Source organism: Gracilinanus agilis, chromosome 1 (genome assembly GCF_016433145.1).
Source record: "Gracilinanus agilis isolate LMUSP501 chromosome 1, AgileGrace, whole genome shotgun sequence".
NCBI classification, from domain to species: domain Eukaryota; kingdom Metazoa; phylum Chordata; class Mammalia; order Didelphimorphia; family Didelphidae; genus Gracilinanus; species Gracilinanus agilis.
In genome coordinates, this window is record NC_058130.1 from 406965045 (window position 1) to 406983829 (window position 18785).

Sequence of the window (18785 nt, forward strand, 5' to 3'; positions counted from 1 at the left end):
TGATTTCTTTATATGAAAATTGCTTGTTCATATCCTTTGACCATTTGTCAGTTGGGATATAGCTTATAATCTTATAAATTTGAGAAATTAGACCTTTATCAGAGACATTTACTATAAAATTTTTTCCTCAGATTGTTGTTTCCCTTTGGTTATATTAATTTTGTGTGTACAAAAGGCTTTAAATTTAATTTAATTCAAAATTTTTCATTTTACTTCTTATAATAAAATATACTCTCTCTTGTTTGGTTATAAATTCTTCCCTTCTCCAAAGATCTGTCAGGTAAACTATTCTTTGTTCCGCTGACTTAGCTATGGTAACACTCTTTATATCTAAATCATATGTCCATTTTGACTATATCTTGGTATTGGGTTTGAGATATCGATCTATACCTAGCTTCTGTTGTATTGTTTTCTAATTGTCTCAGCTTATGTCTCTCTCAATAGTATGTAAACTCCTTGAGGGCAGGGACTGTTTCATTTTTATCCACAGCCCCTACATGACATATAACATGTGCCTGGAATTATTGTTAATAACTTTTGATTGATTGCCTTTATGACCTATAACAAGAGATCCTTCTCTTCCTCTCTCAGAGAGACTCCATCTTGCTGAGTTTCAGTTTTCATCTATAAAATGAGGAAATTATGACAGATCATTTTGAAGGTTCCTTCCAGATTCAATAAGCTTTATGATCTCTTATATCCTGCAAACTTAAAATGTTTATTTTGGTATTAAAAAAAACCCGATTTATTATCACCTAGTAACCACCAAATATCAGGGTAAACATTCCTATATATAATATGGTTATTTTAGTAGTAATGGTTAGTTGTTTTTTTCTTTCCCAAGGTTCAGCTGAGCAGCTATTGAGTCCTGAGTGTTGGAAGGCAATTCTGAAAGCTCTGGGCTGTTCTTCATCTGAGAGGAAAGAAGGGGACTGTCCACTCCCTGTAACTGAAAGCCCCCTATTTCCAAGTTCTCCTAATATCCTCTTGTCAGATGAACAGGTATATAGCATTTGTCTTTTAAAACTTTGGTCCTAAAAAAAAGAACACCCTCCCTCACCCCCTAAAAAATCTAATTTCTTTTTCAGTTTTGTATGCTACTGTAATTTTAGGTTGAGCAAGCAAAACAAAATTTATCTGAAAGAGGCTGATCTTCGTGTACTGGTGTTTCATTTGATGATCAGGTTTCTGCTTTCCCATCTCTTTATTTTCCTTCACCTAGAATTCCCTTCCTCTTTCCTTCTCTCTGCCACTACCTGTTTAAATCCTAAATTGAAAAGATATACTTTATTAATCTCCTAATGAAATCTCTACTCTGCCATTCCAATTCAAAGTGATTTTTTTTTATAATCTACAAACTTCAATAGCATTTATTTTTTATAATGTGTAATTAGAATGTTGTACCCTAGGACTATGTTCTGCAAAATTTCTTTAGTATTTCCCAGAATTCCTTTCTTCTCTTTACCATGTTGTGTCCTCACATTTTGTTTATAAGTTGGCTAACCCGTCTTTTCGCTCTCTTCTCTCAGGACCATAGCTGGGTTAGCTCCTTCTTTACTCTAGCTTTTTATTTTCCTTTACTTCAATTTATTATTAATTAATCATATTAAATATAATACTTTGGAGATATTATATATTAATTTTTAAACTTACATTTATGACTACCACTTTGGGAAACAAGTTCTCAAAAATTTGTACTCGGCCTCTCAGTTAAAGACAGTAAGTTAGCCTGGTGGTGCAGACCTGCCCACCACAAGAATGGGGAGCAATAGTGGGAAGTGGCAGCTAGGGTCTCTAGCCACTGCTGCTCCAGCCACTGCTGCTTATGACAGAGAGGAGAGCTGGGTAGCTATCTCTCCATTTGTGTGTGCATGGTTGTGAGCCTGCCATCTGTGCCACTTTTTTCCCATTGAAGGGTTCGCTCCCAAATCCCTTTGGCCATCCCTCCCTTCCCTCCCCCCCCACCCCCCCACAACCCCATGTGGGTTTTCAAGCCTGTACTAGCTGTTTTTCAGCAAGAAAACACCGCATGGAACAGCACTGTGCTATCCAGCCTCTACCCCTTTTTTGGATTCTGAGCCAAACTTTAAGCAGACTCTGGATTTGTCTTTTTTTTTTTTTTTTTTAAACATACTCATGGCTGAGAGTGTTACACCTGAGTGGTTAGTCCCCTTGGGTGGATGGGCAAGTACAAAGTTAGTGGACCTGAAGGCAAATTTTTTTGGGGGGTGGGGAATAAACCTCTGATTTTTTTTTTTTGGCCTTTTTCTCCTGACCCCAAAACACTAAGAGAAGCCAGTCTGCCATATGCAAATACCTTATTGTTTCTCCCCTACAGTTTTGCCCCTATTGAGGATGGGAAGGGAGAATAGCTTTTAAAAGCCAAAGAGCAAACACCTGAAAGGTTTTTTCCCTTCCAGTCTGGGTCTTTATTTTCCCTGTAAATAAAATCCATTCACCTCCCCCCCCCCCATTTTTTTTTTTTTTTTTTTGAGGAATAATGCTGTTACAAAGCATGTTTGAAACCCTGAAAGAACACTTTGAGTTGGAAGAGCTTACAAGTGTAGACTTGCTCTGCTTAATTCTTTTACTGGCAGTTTTTATTTTCATTGGATATTTCCCATTTTATTTACTTCTTCTTAAGAATATTCAGCAACAAGCTAGGCTGCTTGAATTACAGACCAAACTGGAAAATTTTTACAAAATTTCGAAAATCTTAAATACTCTCAACATGCAAAATGGAGATTCTGCCCAGTGCATGTATGAGGAACTCCAGAGGTGTGACAAAAGGAATCTAAATGAATGATAATACTGGGGAGGAAGGAAGGAACCTTAAAAGTGATCTGGAAGTTTATTGATGTTAACTTTTTGAATTTTGTTTCTTCTCCATAATAGTGAAGAAGTTTATTGGAATAGGAAACATGACTTTTGAATTCAGTGCCTATATCCTGTCATGCTTATTGTATTCGCTGATTATTTTAAGATTTAATTTTGTTTTTCAGTTTATATATTAATCTAATCAATACTATTCTGTTACACTGAATCAATTTAAGCTACTGTGTTTTGGCTATTAGCTATATGTTCTGTTATATGATCTTTATTTGTACCTTTCCCCTATGACTATACTGAAGAACATATTGTCAGATCCCATAAACATCTGATTGTAATATAAATATTTTTGATTGTAACTGATTATAAGAGATATGTTTTTGATTTTTAAAACATTTTTAATTGCTTTTCCATCCATGTGATATTTGAGTTTAATGAAGCACGTCACCAAGAAAAGTTTTTGATTTTGCACTAGTGTAGTTTTAAAATGTCCATTAGTCCTGACTGTAACTGCCTGCCCAACAGCCTTAATCTGTTGAAACTGCAACTGACTATTTAATTATTATGGGACTTTGCTTTGTAAATATGTCTGATTCAAGGAAAAGGAATCATATAAGGACCACAGATTTCACCTACACAGTGTCAAGAAAACTAGGAACTTAACCTGAATAGTACCAAGAGAGCACACAGATGAAAAGGAAACAAATCCAGGTAGGATTGATGAAATTCTGTGCCAATGAAAAAGGACTTGAACCTTGTGTGAGACTCGAGCTTGCAGTGCTTGACATATGTTAAGACGCAGGACTCCTTGTGTCACATTCCTTGTGAAATACCTAAAAATTCACTGTTCTGGCTCCTCTATCTCTGAGAAACGATGAAAAATCAGTCCAAGGAACAAAAAAAATCTAGTGCCTTTCCATCTTTCATGCTGTGGTGGTTGACTGTGGTCCTGGCTGCTGAGTGGGTAAGTGCATGATGTTGGACATGGATTACTTTAATTGGGCCATTATTCTAGGGCCTATTGTGATTTTGTTTTTCCTTATTTAGGATTTTTTTTCATATAATATTTGGCATTTTTGTGATGTTTTTTGATAATTTTATTTGGCAATGATTTATATGCCTCATACCTCAATCATGTATCCCTGTGTGATTTCAGTGTTTCTTTATATCCTCCTCAGGGGGGTAATATGTTATTATTTTGTAAAGAAACGTTTAAGTTATTTTAAGTAATTTTAAGGTTAAGACATTTGCTCCCTCACGGAATCCAGAGACTGATCTCCTTGTGGAAGATGCCATGAAGATGTCTGCAAAGACCACAAACTGCAGCAGGAGATCTGGAATAAACTTTGGGATGTGCTGAAATGATTGAATACATTTATTTTGAATGTACACTCTTATGCCAAAGGGAACCGCCCCCAAATTAGTTTTTGTCAATGTAGCTATCATTGGTTTTGTTCTTTTTCTCTTTTGTTTCCCTTTTATCCTCAAGTTATTGTAATTTCCCTTTAAAAACTGTAATATATGTACCTCTAGTTAAAGTAATAAGTTAATTATGTTTCCATGATCCATTGGGAAGATCAGTCTCCCAAAGGATCCCAGGGTGCAATATGTAGTTAATATGGTGTACCCCACAACTGCATTCCCCATAATTCCTTTAATATTTCCCAGAATTCCTTTCCTCTCTCCACCACATTGCGTCCTCACATTTTGTTTATAAGTTGGCTGTAACCCCGCCTTTTTGCTCTCTTCTCTCATGATCACAGCTGGGTTAGCTCTCTCTCTTTACTCTAGCTTTTTATTTTCCTTTACTTCAAGTTATTATTAATTAATCTTATTATATGTAATACTCAGAGATATTGCATATTAATTTTTAACCTTATAACATTAATTTACTATATACTTTGAGTTGCCTTGGGTTATTATATGTGGGTGTCTTAATCTTACCTACACAGAAGACTGTCTGTTCTCCATAATGTCTAGCATAGTACTTTGAACAAAACAGATATTTTAAAAAATCTATTTGTTGTTGAACTCTTTCAGGTAATGGAGACAATTCAATGGCTTTCAAATTTTTTCTATAAATTACGGTTATCCAAGTTGGACTTTAAGAGTTTTGGATTATTTTCAAAATGGACTCCTTATGTGGCTGATGTGAGGACATTATTGGAGTACCTTGTGAAACGGCTGATTGGCTCTGAAATAGCTTGTTTGGAGCAAGGTCCATTAACTAACAGTAGAGCAGGTAATCAGCTTTTAGTACAACATGAAACCATTCTTATTGACCTTCTTTTAAAGAAATCTGAAAAGACTTGTTAGATCTAAATCTTTTTTTTTTGTTGTTGTTGAAGCTGTGTATCTTATCTGTCAGAAGGAAAAGGTGAAAAATATATAGTGTGGGTGTGAGAATTTCATCATACCTTACAGGCATTCACATTCTGGATGCTTGATACAACTTGTCCTTGATCCTTCTTTAGAGTGAAAAGGGATGAGAAAAATGTTCATCTTTATCTTATTGTTAATACAATTTTTCTCTCTTTGAACAAAAAGTTCTAGAAGTTAAATAGCCTGGGAAAATGAAAAATTTTAATTTCACATAGTTATATAAGTGAAATTTCAATATAATAAAAATAGTCATTTTTTTAATGAAACCACTAAAAATAAAAGCATTTCCTTTCTTTAATTGGTTTTAGTTCAATGAATATTCACATGGTTACCATGTGAATATGATATTCATATTAGGAAAATCTGAGTTAAAAAATTTTTTTTTGAGTTAGATCATTTATACCTTTCTTTAAAAATTGTTGCATCTTGTTTTAGTGTTGAGGTCTCTCCATTCACTAATTGTTCAACTCTTCAAGCCATGGATTCTGGTTTTAGAAGACAATATAAGGTAAATATATTTTGTAGATATTTGAATATCCAGGAAAGTGATAATTTTCAAGTTCTCCTAGTGTCATTAGTGTATTGCTATGTTATAACATTTAAATTTAAGAAATGCTTTTTCATTAATCATATGTAAGGAATTTTTTCTTTTGCATAGTTGAGTTTTGCCTCTACTAGTTTCAGAACAATAGCCAAAAATGACAGAAGAATCAATGAATTTATTAATACTTACTCCCATCAACTGTGCTTTCAAGGTGCTCAGATTTTTTTTTTTTAAACCCTTGTACTTCGGTGTATTGTCTCATAGGTGGAAGAATGGTAAGGGTGGGCAATGGGGGTCAAGTGACTTGCCCAGGGTCACACAGCTGGGAAGTGGCTGAGGCCAGGTTTGAACCTAGGACCTCCTGTCTCTAGGCCTGACTCTCACTCCACTGAGCTACCCAGCTGCCCCCATCAAGGTGCTCAGATTTTAAAGGGGGAGGAGACAGCACAGTAGTGGGCACAGACTTAGTGTTTAATAAATCTTTATAGACATTGATTTAAATTTGTTGCTGACATTCTGGGTACTTATTGGCCATCTCTACCTGGATGTCCCAAATAGTGTCTTAAACTCAGTATGTTTTAAGGTCTCTTACCTAAAATGTTTATTGTAGCTCATGACTTCCTTAGTTTGGATTTTCTCCACTAATGCATATTGGAACACTCTTATTCTTTGTACAATTTTTGTCCAGTATGTCATGTATATGGCTTATTTGTAATGGACAAAAAATAAATAAATATACCTTGTTTTTGGTTTTATACTTTGCAGAAACCAGTGTGCTACTCAAGCTGTCCATCTGTTAGCTCTCATTTTTCCTATTTAAGGGGCTCAATATGTTTTTATGGTTATATTCCCAGTCATATCATTTACTACATATTTCATTTTCACATAATTGCCAATAATATCTTGTGGGCTACGTAATACACCATCCATTTTTATGTTGCCTTTTGAGTTATACTTTTTTTTTCTTACCTTTGATGCTATTTTTTGGCATTCAATCCTTACTTTTCTTGTAGGGTGATATAATTGAAGTAGAATTAAAAATTCATTTTCAGTTATCCATAGTAAAGAAATCCATTAGCATGGTTCACCTTACTTAGATGGGTATTGTCACCCTAATAAATTCATAGCTTTCAAAGTTTTTAGAAGTTGCATATTAAAATTATTCATTATACATATGTATTATGAGTTAATGTTTCTTTTAGGGTCATGAATTCAATATTTTGACCATAGTAACTAATTCATCCAATTTAACATGTTACTTTTGTCAAATGAGAATACTGTTTGGCAAGATTTTAAAACTTATGAGATTAGAGATGTTCATCACTGGAATGGGATGTCTTATAGAGTACTGAATTTGTTTGCCTCTAAAAATGGTTTTAGCAGAAGAATGATTATCTCTCAGGATCCTAGAGAGGAAGAGTTTCCATATTGAGGTTGGAGGTTGGACTAACTGACCCTTTGAGTTAAGGTATCTTTTGATTTTAAAATTCTAACCGATGTTTTTCAAAGGAGTTCTCTAAGTTTCTGGAATTCATAATGTGGAACTGAAGTTTCATAGAGTTTTGGCCACATAGTATGAAAATACTTGCTCTAGTCAAGTCTAAGTTAGCTTTTGTTGTGGTTCTCTTAGCATTTGCTAAGATGCTCATCCTGTGAGCATTCTGAACTATATGGAAAGTGTTATACAAATAGAAGAAGTCTTTCTTATAGAGAACATCTTATGAAATTCTAGCATTTTCTGGGTATCCAACCAGGCTCATGGAGGGGATAGTATTTTCCAACTTTTTTGTGATATACGGTTAAAAATTATAAGTGTTAAAAATTAAAGGTTGGACTAAAATTATTACTCAAGTCAGAATGACTTATAGTAGTTTTATTTACAAAAGGAGAGAGAGTGAAAGTAAGGAAAAATCAGAGAGTGTAAAGGTGGGGCACCAGGGATGTTATTATTATTATTAAAATGTAACTAAATGGTTTGTGGGTGTACACTGGATTGAAGGAGAGACAGGACCAACCAGGATAGGGAGACCAGGGTTTACTGCCAGTCTGTTAACTATCACAGGATGGCAGTTGGGCCAGGGCCTATGGAACCAACAGGCAAAAAGGTAAAAGTATACAACAGTTTAATTGTGGGAAATAATAATGAAGGATGGGAATAAGGGATTCTATACTTAGAACCTAAGGGCAAACCACAGGGGCAAGGGAAGGACTTGACTACTCTATTCTAATTGACCTAAGCTGGGCAGGGCCCAAAGGAAGCAGTTCTGAAGTCACAGGGAAGGCTCCTTCAAACCTGGTTCCAGCCAGGTTTGATCAGCTCAGCTAAAGGCCTGAGGATGGCTTTCATTTGGGGTCTCATGATAATCCAAGGATGGTCACAGGATGCCAAGAGCCAACTCCACCAGAACAGATGATCCAAGGTACCCAGGTAGGGAAAGTGAGTTTGCAATTCTGTCCGCCAGATCACAAATCACTTCCCCACTTGGTGCTGCTCTGCAGGTCTGTTGTCCTCTGTTGAAAGCCTTTACCTCTCAGGATCCCAGGGAATCTGGATGCAGTTTTTCCCTAACTCTGAGATCTCCCAGAGTTAGCAACAGTTATGTCCAACCACTAATGGAGTCTCTCTCAGAGCACAAGCCCCACTTCCTGCTCCTTCATTCCATCTTGGAATTCTCCAGCCCTTCCTGCTAGGTCCAACACTAACACTAAATTAATTGCTAAATAACTCTTACAACAAGAGAGAGTAGATTATTACTCTGGCTTGGTCCGAAAGGGCTTCAGAGGCCCCAGCAAAGGGGGCCCAGAGGTAATTAAACAAGGGTTTTTGTCACAAGGGCCTCCTCCAAGATGAGGGGATTCTCTGGAGGCTAGTCCTTCCAGAAAAACTAGGAAAGGGAGTCTGCCTTTTTCACTCACCCATGTGGCATTTCCAAGGGAAAAACGAAAAGCAGTCTAAGGTTCCAAGCTGGAGCTCCTCCATGGCCATGTTTGACGGCAAAAGAGCTGGTCACGGGAAGTTCTTGTCACTTTTAAAGACCATTCCTTTTATCACTTCCCATGTCTTCTTTCCACTTCATGTAGACCAATTGCAGTTATGGTTTTGCTTGGGATTGCACAGAGGGAAGTCAGTTGATTTTTGATTCATTACCCATTATAGCACATGTGGGTCACAGACCTTCCCATACTTAAAGATAAATGGGGTGTATAAGCTTCTGGTGACCAAATCTAAAAATGGACAGGGGAGAGTTAATCCCATCTTCACAGAATGGATGCAGTGATATCAACTGAATGACTAAAAAGATGTCAATTGGTGACCTGTTGATAACATATTTTCTGTGCCAGGCCAAACCCTGAAAATGAAACCACAGTGGAACAACAGGAGTGGCCAAACTTGACTGGCCCGTTTCAAGTTAGACCTACAACTTAATGCTTTTGAAGTTCTTAATATGTTGATGAAGCCATTTCCAGCAGGGTTTTCTATAGCTTAGGAAAATTTAATCATGGGTACTTTGGTGTTTAACTCTTCCTTTCTTTGCTTTAAAGCAATCAGCGCTATTATCCCTGGCTGGAAAGTGATGCATCCATGGCCTCAAGCGTGGTGCATTTGTTCACCAAATGTATTGAGATTTTGCACGAAAGTTTTAAAGGTAAGCAAATGCCAAATTATGGATGGCACTAGTAATTTTCCCTGCCTCTATAAGTCATTTGGTTAATCTTTGATCTTCATGCCCTCTTTTCTTGTATTTCATTTTGGTTATAAGCATTTTCTTCTTGGTTGTGTTTAATAGGCTGAAGCATAGTATATGCATTTTTCACAAGACTCCAGGATGACTTGGAAAATTATGTTATTCTTTTGTTTTGTTTTAATTTGGTCTTTGATTGCAGAGTGAAAAGAAATTAGAGTAGAAAAAAAATGTTCCAAACTCATGTTTCCACGTTTTCTAAGGTAGCTTTACCATAACAGGAAGAAAATGTCCAATCCAGCCAACGTTTTTTCTCCTTGCCAATCAGAGAATATGACAGCCAAAGGCAATGTCAGTTTAGAAGATAAATTCATTTTTAAAATGTAGGAGCATAGTAGACGATAATACATTACTTCATAAAAATGCAAAACTCAATGAAAGGAATTAAAGCAAGAAACTTAACTAAGCCACATCATCTCAAGGGCACTTAAGGATAAAGCTAGAAAGAAGATAGTCAATCGATGGAAAAGTGGGAAAGATTTTTAAAATATTTCTATGGTGAAATATTTGTTAATGAAGCTACTGCATTTGGATTCTAGCATTCAGTCTCCGATGTGCTGTGTGAAGCAAAAAAAAAATGGCATTAATGAAAAGAAAGATTGGAAGAATGATAGAAATTAGTTATACATAGAGAACGTCAAAGGTAACAGGATTTTTAGTTCATAAACATTTGATTCTCAAGATATCTGAAGTAGAGGAGAACCCGAAAGATGTAAAAAAATTTAGATTCAATAAAAGGCAGTTGAGATGATTGGAATTACTCCCTTCTCATAGGTCTGCTTTATTACTTTCTCTACAATATTTTTGTGAGAAATAATATGAACTTAAAGCATGTTTTTCCATGTTAATAAAAGTAGGGAAAGAGAACAGAGCAGAGAGACTTTGCTTCCTGTTCTTATGTTTTGCCTCACAGACTATTTGGCTGTACTATGTGCCTTGCCACTACATCCAAAGGCCATCCTTGCTGCTGAACCTTCCTCTATGTCATCAAAATCTCCTAGTAGAATGTGAATATATTTAGAATAGGACTTGTCTGGATTTTCTGTTTGTGTCTCCTTGGCATGTAGTAGTTGACATTTTTTTCATGACTTCATTTAGTCATTCCATAAATGCTATTCTATGACAGGCCACTTATCAGTCACACATGAAAAGTATAGAAAACATAAGATCCCACTATGCTTTTTGTTTCTTGAATATATAGAAAATTTTGAATTGAGTAGAGTAAATGTTACCATTAAAGCATTTCCTCAATATATTCCCTGTGGCAAATCATAAAAAATTCCTTGAAAGATGCAACAGACTGATAATTTTGTTCAACTTTCTGATTATTAATATATTAAGGGAGACATAAAATTAAGAGAGGCAGAAGAGATGTGTTTGCCACAAATGTTTGCTACTTTTATAGACAATATGGAGTGCAAATGGAAGAGGAATTCCCTATGGATGGGGTAGTGGGAGGGGACCCTATAGATGCTTCATAGTGCAGATGGCCTTGTGATGATTATTTGGAATCCTTAAATGTTGCTTGCCTTTAAAAATGAAATTCATAGTTAATTAGAAGATTTGAACTTAACTGTTCACCTAGGGACAAGCAAATGAATGAATAATGCCTATTATTTCTCCTTAAAAATAACTTGGTGAGTGGGTAGGTGTTATATATAGACAGTGACCTATGGAGGAGTACATGGAAGGTATAAGTAGCCTATAACATATTACTAGTAAAGATTTGCACAGGAATAATAGCTCAAAAGATGTCAACATGTAAAAAATATGACTTAAAAGGATAGGGGACTATAAATGTTAACAAAAGCTTAAAATAGCCAATGGATGATCTATGAATTCCATTGGTAGCTGTAAAATTCCAAGAGCTGTAATGATACATCCTCAGCACTTTGGTTGACTTCTCTCTAAAGAATTTGTGGAAGGACATAACACAAATGTATGAAGTGATGGATGGGTTGTCATCTGTAGCATTGAAGGGGATATTATGCTGACTATATAATAGAGTAATAGAAGAATTCCATTGGTTCATATAACAAAACTAGAACTAGAACTCCATCTGATCAGTTGGATTCAATTCAGTAAACTTTTTAAAAGAACCTATTTTAACTGCATTTGGCTTAGAAAGATGAAAAACAGCATAATCTCTGCTCTTAAGGAACTGATCATCTAATGGAGGGAGAAGCCATGTACCTAGATGATGATAATAAAAGTTACAACATGACCAGTTCTTTGGAGAGGTCAGAGTAGCATGAATCATTTTAGGAAGGGAGATAAAAAGGATTTCAAATGGTGAGGATATGGAAGGAAATTTCTCTAGAGATGGAGAATATTATGTAAATACACAGAAGCAACAACAACCATATGAAACTGAAAGATTATGAGCAGTGTGACTTAGTTAAAAAAGCAAGTACATGAAGGCAAATAATAGTCAAACATTCTGTAAAAGCAGGCTGATCTTAGTCACTGGACTTTAATACCACAAGCTAAAAAATTTATATTTTATCTTTCAGACCATAGGGAGCAGCTCAAAAGTTTTTGTGAAGGGAATTGATTTGGTAAAACCTATATTATCATTCTGCAGATAATCATCTATTTATTTATTTATTTACTTTCTTATTCACTCATTTATCTATCTGTCTGTCTGTCTATCTGTCTATTTGTTGTTGTTGTTTTTTTAAGCCCTTACCTTTCGGCTTAGAATCAATAATGTGTATTGGTTCCAAGGCAGAAGAGTGGTAAGGGCTAGGCAATGGGGGTCAAGTGACTTTCTCAGGGTCACACAGTTGGGAAGTGTCTGAGGCCAGATTTGAACCAAGGACCTCCTGTTTTTAGGTCTGGCTCTCAATCCACTGAGCTACCCATCTTCCTCCTTGGAAATCATTTATTAACCATCCCTTATATCCTAGGCACTGTGCTAGTCGCTGGAGATTTAAAAAAAAAAAAAAAAAAGGAACAGTCCCCTGTTCTTGTGGAGTTTACATTCTCTTAGCAAACAATATGTTTACATATTTTAAAATTTGCCTAGCACTGCCTACGGGCAGGACAGTTGCCTCTGGGGTTGTCATCTAGTTTTAATAAGTGACTTGGGAGCTCCCTTACTTAGTGTTAAGTAGGGGTGTTTAAGTTTTTGTTTGATTAATTAAAAAATTGCTGATTGATAGACAAAGTTTTATTCACACTTTACAATCCCCTCTGATTCTTTGGAAGACTAATATCCCCTACGAATCACTTAACATAATTAGCTTATACCTCTCAAAGATCTTATAGCTAAAGGTGCATACAATATTGCATTTTTCTAAGAGGAAACTACAATAGTTAGAGATAAGAGGGAAATAGAAGAGAGAAAGCAAAACCATGTTTGCTGGAAGCATTGACAAAAAGCCAATTAAGGGTCAGTCCCCTTTGGCATAAGAGTTTACATTCAGAATAACTGTGTTCATCCCCCTTCAGTTCAATCAATTCTATCCCAAAGTTCATTCTGGATCTTCTGATGCAGGAGAGGTTTCTTTACAGCACTTTCTCTGAACAGTTTGTTTTCTTGATTTGGAAAGTTAGTGAGCTTCTTTTCCTGAAAATTTTTTCTCAAAAAATTTTAAGTCTTGGATTTTACAAAAATTATATAGTCCCCCCTGAGGAGGGTGTTGACCAACACCCAGATCAACTCAGTTTACATGGTTGAGTTATAGGGTATATAATTCAAATGTCAAAAGAAAAACCAAAAATACAAATAGAAGGAAAAGTTAAACTTTGGGAGAAAAGAAAATCAAAATTAAAGCCAAAATATCAAAATTTATGTATATAAAAATTTCTGAGTAAAAAAAATCCATAACAGGTTCTTAAATTAGGGTCCAATTAAAATGATTTCTGTCCCACAAGTCTGTAGGACAAATGTAGTAATATTGCATTTACCCATTTGCAACCAGGACTACAGAAAGTTGCCATACTGTAAGAGAGAGAAAAGTCCTAGATTTTGATGTAAAAGGGAAATATCATTCCCTGGTCTGATTTTACCTTCACTCTCAGGGATAGGGGAGTCAAAATGGCAGCCAAACTAAGGTACTTGTCGGAATGTGGCACAGGGAAAAGCTGCGTCTGATGTATGTCAAATAGCCACTACCTTGAACCTCAAATAAGTTCTCTCTCTTGGCACAGATCTCATTAATCCCACAAGGATTATCGGTCTTCATGACCTTGTGCTGCCTTGCACTGTACAATGGCTCTTTTGTGATCTCTTCTCCTGGAATCAGACACAATTATTAATCACAGTCCCATCATATTTAACAATCAGTGGCAGGTTTTCATAATCTAAAGCTTTTGGGTATGCATTAATATTAGAGCAAATGGATATTTTAAATTTACTCTATTGCAAAATAACAAAAATTATAAGAAATAAGAAAGGGTAAAAAATCAGTATTCTATTGAAAATAAAAAGAAAATAAAAAATTCAAAAATTCAGTGTGTCAACTACAAAAAGTGTTCACTTCTATATGAACTTTTTATCTATAGTGCATGTGACAGGATACATTCAGTCAGTGTTGATAGAAGGTACTCTCTTTACATGTGAACTATGATTCCAAGAGCCTTTTTCTCCAATTTTTATAGCTGTTGGAGTGGTTAACAGTACTTGAAATGGATCTTTCCAGGCAGGCTGAGTTGCTCCAGTGCACTGGAAGTTCTTTATGTACACCTTGTCTCTTGGGTTTAGGTCACAAAGTGAAAAGTCTATAGGTCTTTCTTGTATTGCAGCTCCAGATTCATGGAGTTCTCACAATTTTATCTGCAATAGAAGTTCCCCCCCTAGCAGTGATGTATTTGCAGGAGAAAAAGGCTAACCTATATAGGGGGATGTCCAAAAAGCATCTCAAATGGTGAGATGTGTAGATCTCCCCATAATCTGCTTTGGAGATAAAATAGAGCTAGAGGGAGAACTTCAGGCTATTTTAAATGAGTCTCAGTGCACAATTTTCCAATCATAATTTTAAATTCTCTGTTCATTCTTTCAACTTGTCCCAAGTTCTGAGGAAGATATATGGAATTTAGGAGTTATCCCCAAACAGGAATAAATTTGGAACAGAACCAAATTGGTTTTTACCTGTTCCCTAAGTTCCCCTGTCCAAATCAATTCATGTTGGCAGACCAAAATGAGGAATAATCTCTTTTAAGAGTACCACAAAAGCTGCTGTGGCTTGGGCGGTAGGAAACGCTTTTGATTAGCTGATCCACTATGACTAGACAAAATGTACAATGTCCTGCTTTTTGGCATTGTAATAAAATCAATTTGCAGATGTTTGAAAGGTGTGTAAGGCAGAGGAAGCTCTCCAAATGCTTTGTCACAAAAGGTGTGTTGGTTATATGCTTGACAGGTAGGGCAGGTTGCACACACTTTAGAAGCTATAGTAGTTACAACAGGGGCTATCTGTATTCTTTCAACAGAGTCTACAATGCCCTGGGCGCCAAAGTGACTGTTTTTATGCCCAGATTGGCATACTTGGTGATAAAAACTTTTAGGGAGCAGGGGTTTTCCTTCAAATGACACCCATACTCCATTGATTTTTTGATTTAATTTTTTGTTTTCATTTTTCCACTTCCTTTTCATTACTGAAAAGGGATAAATCTGATTCCTTACGTGTTTCCAAAGTTAAAATTAATTCAGGCCCATCTAAAGCAGCAGGTTTTGCAGCAGCCTATTGGTTTCCTCTAGAGACAGGGTCAGTTCTACCTGTTTGGGCAGAGCAATGAACTATGGCTAGGATTTCAGGTAGCTGGAGTTCAGAAAGAATTTCATTAATCATTTCTGCATCTGCTATAGATTTTCCAGCTGATGTTAAAAACCTCCCTTGAAGCTGTAACAAAGTCACTGCATGACAAATTCCAAATGTGTACATGGAATCCATATAAATTGTTGCCTTTTTGTCTTTGGCAATTATACAGGCATGTTTTAGGGCCATAAGTTCTGCACCTTGGGCACTTATATTTGAGGGCAGTGAAATTGACCACAGAGTGGCAAACTGTTTGAATACAACAGCTCTAGTGTAATGTATGCCATCCCTCTTGAAAGAAGAACCCTCAGTGAATAAGACTAGATCTGGGTTACCTAAAGGAGTGTCCAGGATATTATCTTGAGGCTTTTCAGCCATGAATAGTAAAGATTCACATCTGTGTAATGGTTCTCCTGAAACTGGTAAATCTGGAAGCAAGGTGGCAGAGTTAAGAGTTGTACAGCTTTTTAAAGTAATATTCTTATTGCCAAGCAAGGTTACTTCATATCAGTGGTTCCCAAACATTTTTGGCCTACTGCCTCCTTTCCAGAAAAAATATTACTTAGCCCCCTGGAAGTTATTATTTTTTTTTAATTTTAATGGCAATTAATAGGAAAGATAAATGTACCTGTGACCATCACTGCCCCCCTGGATCGCTGCAGCACCCACCAGGGGGTGGTGGCTCCCACTTTGAGAATCACTGCTTCATATCATGCAAGTCTCTGATCAGAAAATGCCTGTGTTCTATGTCTTAGCAACAATGCTTTGACTTCATGTGGGCACATTATGGTTAAAGGACATCCCAATACTAAATCGGCAGATTTAGTTACTAACAAGGCTGTAGCAGCTATGCCTCTAAGACATGGTGGTGCTCCTGAAGCTACTGGGTCCAGCTGGACCAAATAATAAGCACCTGGGAGCTGAAGTGGTCTCAAGGTTTGGGTTAAAACACCTGAAACCACCCCTTTCTGTATGTGTACATATGAAGTAAATGACTTGTTGTAAGCTAGGATGCCTAGAGCAGGGGCAAACAGGATAGCCTGTTTTAATTTAGAAAAAAATGACAGGTCTTCTGCCTCTAATTTAAGTGGTTCAGAGACTAAAATTGTTGTAAGTACTAAAAGTGATTTCCCCATAGCAAGGAATCCATTTTCTACAAAAATCCTGTTGCTCCTAAAATTGCTCTCAACTGTTTCTTAGTGAAGGATATGCTCAATGCGCTTAGGGGAAATGGTGTGGACACCAGCAGTTAAAATAAACTAAATATTTCACTTTGGGGAGATACCACTGAACTTTTGCTTTTGAGACCTTGTGACCTCTCTTATGTAGCTCTGAAAGGAAATGTTTGCTATCTTCTGTGGCATTTGGTGAGGCCAAGAGAAAATCATCTGTGTACTGATTAAGCAGCTATTCTTAAATTTAATATTATCTGTATCTTGACTAAAATTTTGTAACAACAACTTAGGACTGTCCACAAAACCTTGTGGCAGCTGTCACCAGGTTCCTTGGGAACCTTTCTAGGTGAAGGCAAATATATTCCTGGCATTCTCATGAATAGGTATTGATAGGAATGCTGAGAACAAGTCTACTATAGTAAAGTATGTAGCTGTGCTAGGAACAGAGCAGATAATTGTGGTTGGGCTTGGAAGAACCACAGGATGTCTTTTTAACATGTATATTTATAACCCTTAAATCTTGTACAAATTGATATACGTATTTTCCACCTGGGCCTAATTTTAGCTTTTTAACAGGTAAAATAGGTGTATTATATTCAGATTTGCATGGAATTATTATTCCTTGCTCAGTTATTATGGGGGTAATTCCCCCATTTGCTTCTTTTGAAAGGGGATACTGAGAAATGGAAGGAGTTGGGCTGCCTTTTGTTTAAATTTGTACAGGAGTAGCTGATTTAAGTAGGCATTCAGCATCTGGTTTACTCACCAAAACTGATCTAGAAGCTCCAGTATCTAGGAGGCAATCATAATATATGTTCCCAACTTTTAGGGCTTCGTAAGGTTTATTACTATGTGGGAGAGAATGGACAGTGATGACTGGTGTTAAGATATCAGGATCTGGGAAATCAGAGGTTTTCACTCTCTGATTCCAGAGTCCTTTCTATCCTCTCAGACCTCCATAAAGGTCCTTTTTCATTTCTCTGGGGTTCTTCTCATTGAAGGGGATTTCCACTCTGAGTATAGTGTGGACAAACCCCATTTTGTATATATTATTGTGAGTCTTGATTTGACTCATTTGGATTATTATCTCTGTAGTTATTTTTATTATGATTATGATTATTGTTATATCTATAATTACTGTTATTTCTGAAATTACTGTTATTCCTACAATTCATATTATTAAATACTTGATACCAGTTTCTGCAATTTAACATTAAGTGTTCTTTTTTTTTCCACATAAATAACACTTTGGTGATTTATTTGTATATTCTTGCAAAGGGGCTATGGCCACTGCTTGATTTACTTTTTCAAGTTTTTCTCTTAAAATTTTATTTTCTTTAATTTGTCTACTGATTCACTATCATCTTCATCTTTTCTTTGGTGACCATTTAATATGTATATGGCCTCTCCTCAATTCTTCAAGGTCCATACTAGACCAATTCAGGCAGTTGGTTTTAAAATAATCTTTTACCACTTTAGAACAGTTTTCTACAAACTGTTGTCTAATCTGCCTGACATCTCTCTCTTTGGAAAGATTCAGGTCTATATATCTACCTCCCAGATCAATAAATCTATCCATAAATTGAGAGGGATTTTCATCTTTTTTTTGCTTAAGGCTCTCAAACTTCATCCATGTGCCTGGTCTGTCAGAACAAAAATAGTTTGCAAACTAAAGAAAGTTTGATTCACTCTTCATGATATAAATAGTCAGAAAACATGCCAAGTAGGACAGGTAGGTAATTCAATAGATAAAAAACCAGGCCCAGAGACAAGAGGTCCCATGGTTCAAATGTGCCCTCAAATACTTCTGGGCAAGTTGATTGACCCCACTTGCCTAAACCTTACTATTCTTCTGCCTTGGAACAGATAGCTAGTATTGATTCTAAGACAGAAGGTAAAAGTTAATTTTTTTTTTTTTTTGCCTAATTTTTGTGGCTGGAGTCCCCAGCAACTGGGGGAATTAGGAAAGATTTGATGAGGATGTGACAGTTGAATTAAATTTTAAAGTAAAGTAGGAATTCTACCTTGCGGTGTTGAGGAAAGATTAGCAATTTGATAGTCTAGGCAAAGGCATAGAAACCTGGGAGACAAAATATCATGTGTGAGGGATATCAAAAAGGACAGTCTTGTTGAGCCATATACATTATGAAGGGCAATAATTCATAATAAATATAGAAAAGTAGGCTGCGACCAGATAGTAAATGTTTTTTGAATGCTGAAGAAGTTTGCATTTTATCCTGGAGGCAACATTGAGCTTGTTGAGGGAATGTCGGGTGTAGACCTATGTTTTATTTATTTATTTTTGGGGGTTATGCCTTTTTTTTAAATTTTATTTTTAAATATTTTTTCA

At 36.1% G+C, this 18785-nt stretch overlaps 1 protein-coding gene across 1 annotated transcript in view; it reads left to right on the forward strand.

Annotated features, from left to right (window-relative positions):
* Positions 1–18785, forward strand: part of EPG5 (ectopic P-granules autophagy protein 5 homolog) — a 187137-nt gene that overhangs the window by 118739 nt on the left and 49613 nt on the right. The window contains exons 32-35 of the mRNA XM_044681656.1: positions 845–1002; positions 4870–5071; positions 5647–5719; positions 9299–9402. Coding sequence (XP_044537591.1) covers positions 845–1002; positions 4870–5071; positions 5647–5719; positions 9299–9402 — 537 coding nt within the window. The remainder of the gene's footprint in view (positions 1–844; positions 1003–4869; positions 5072–5646; positions 5720–9298; positions 9403–18785) is intronic.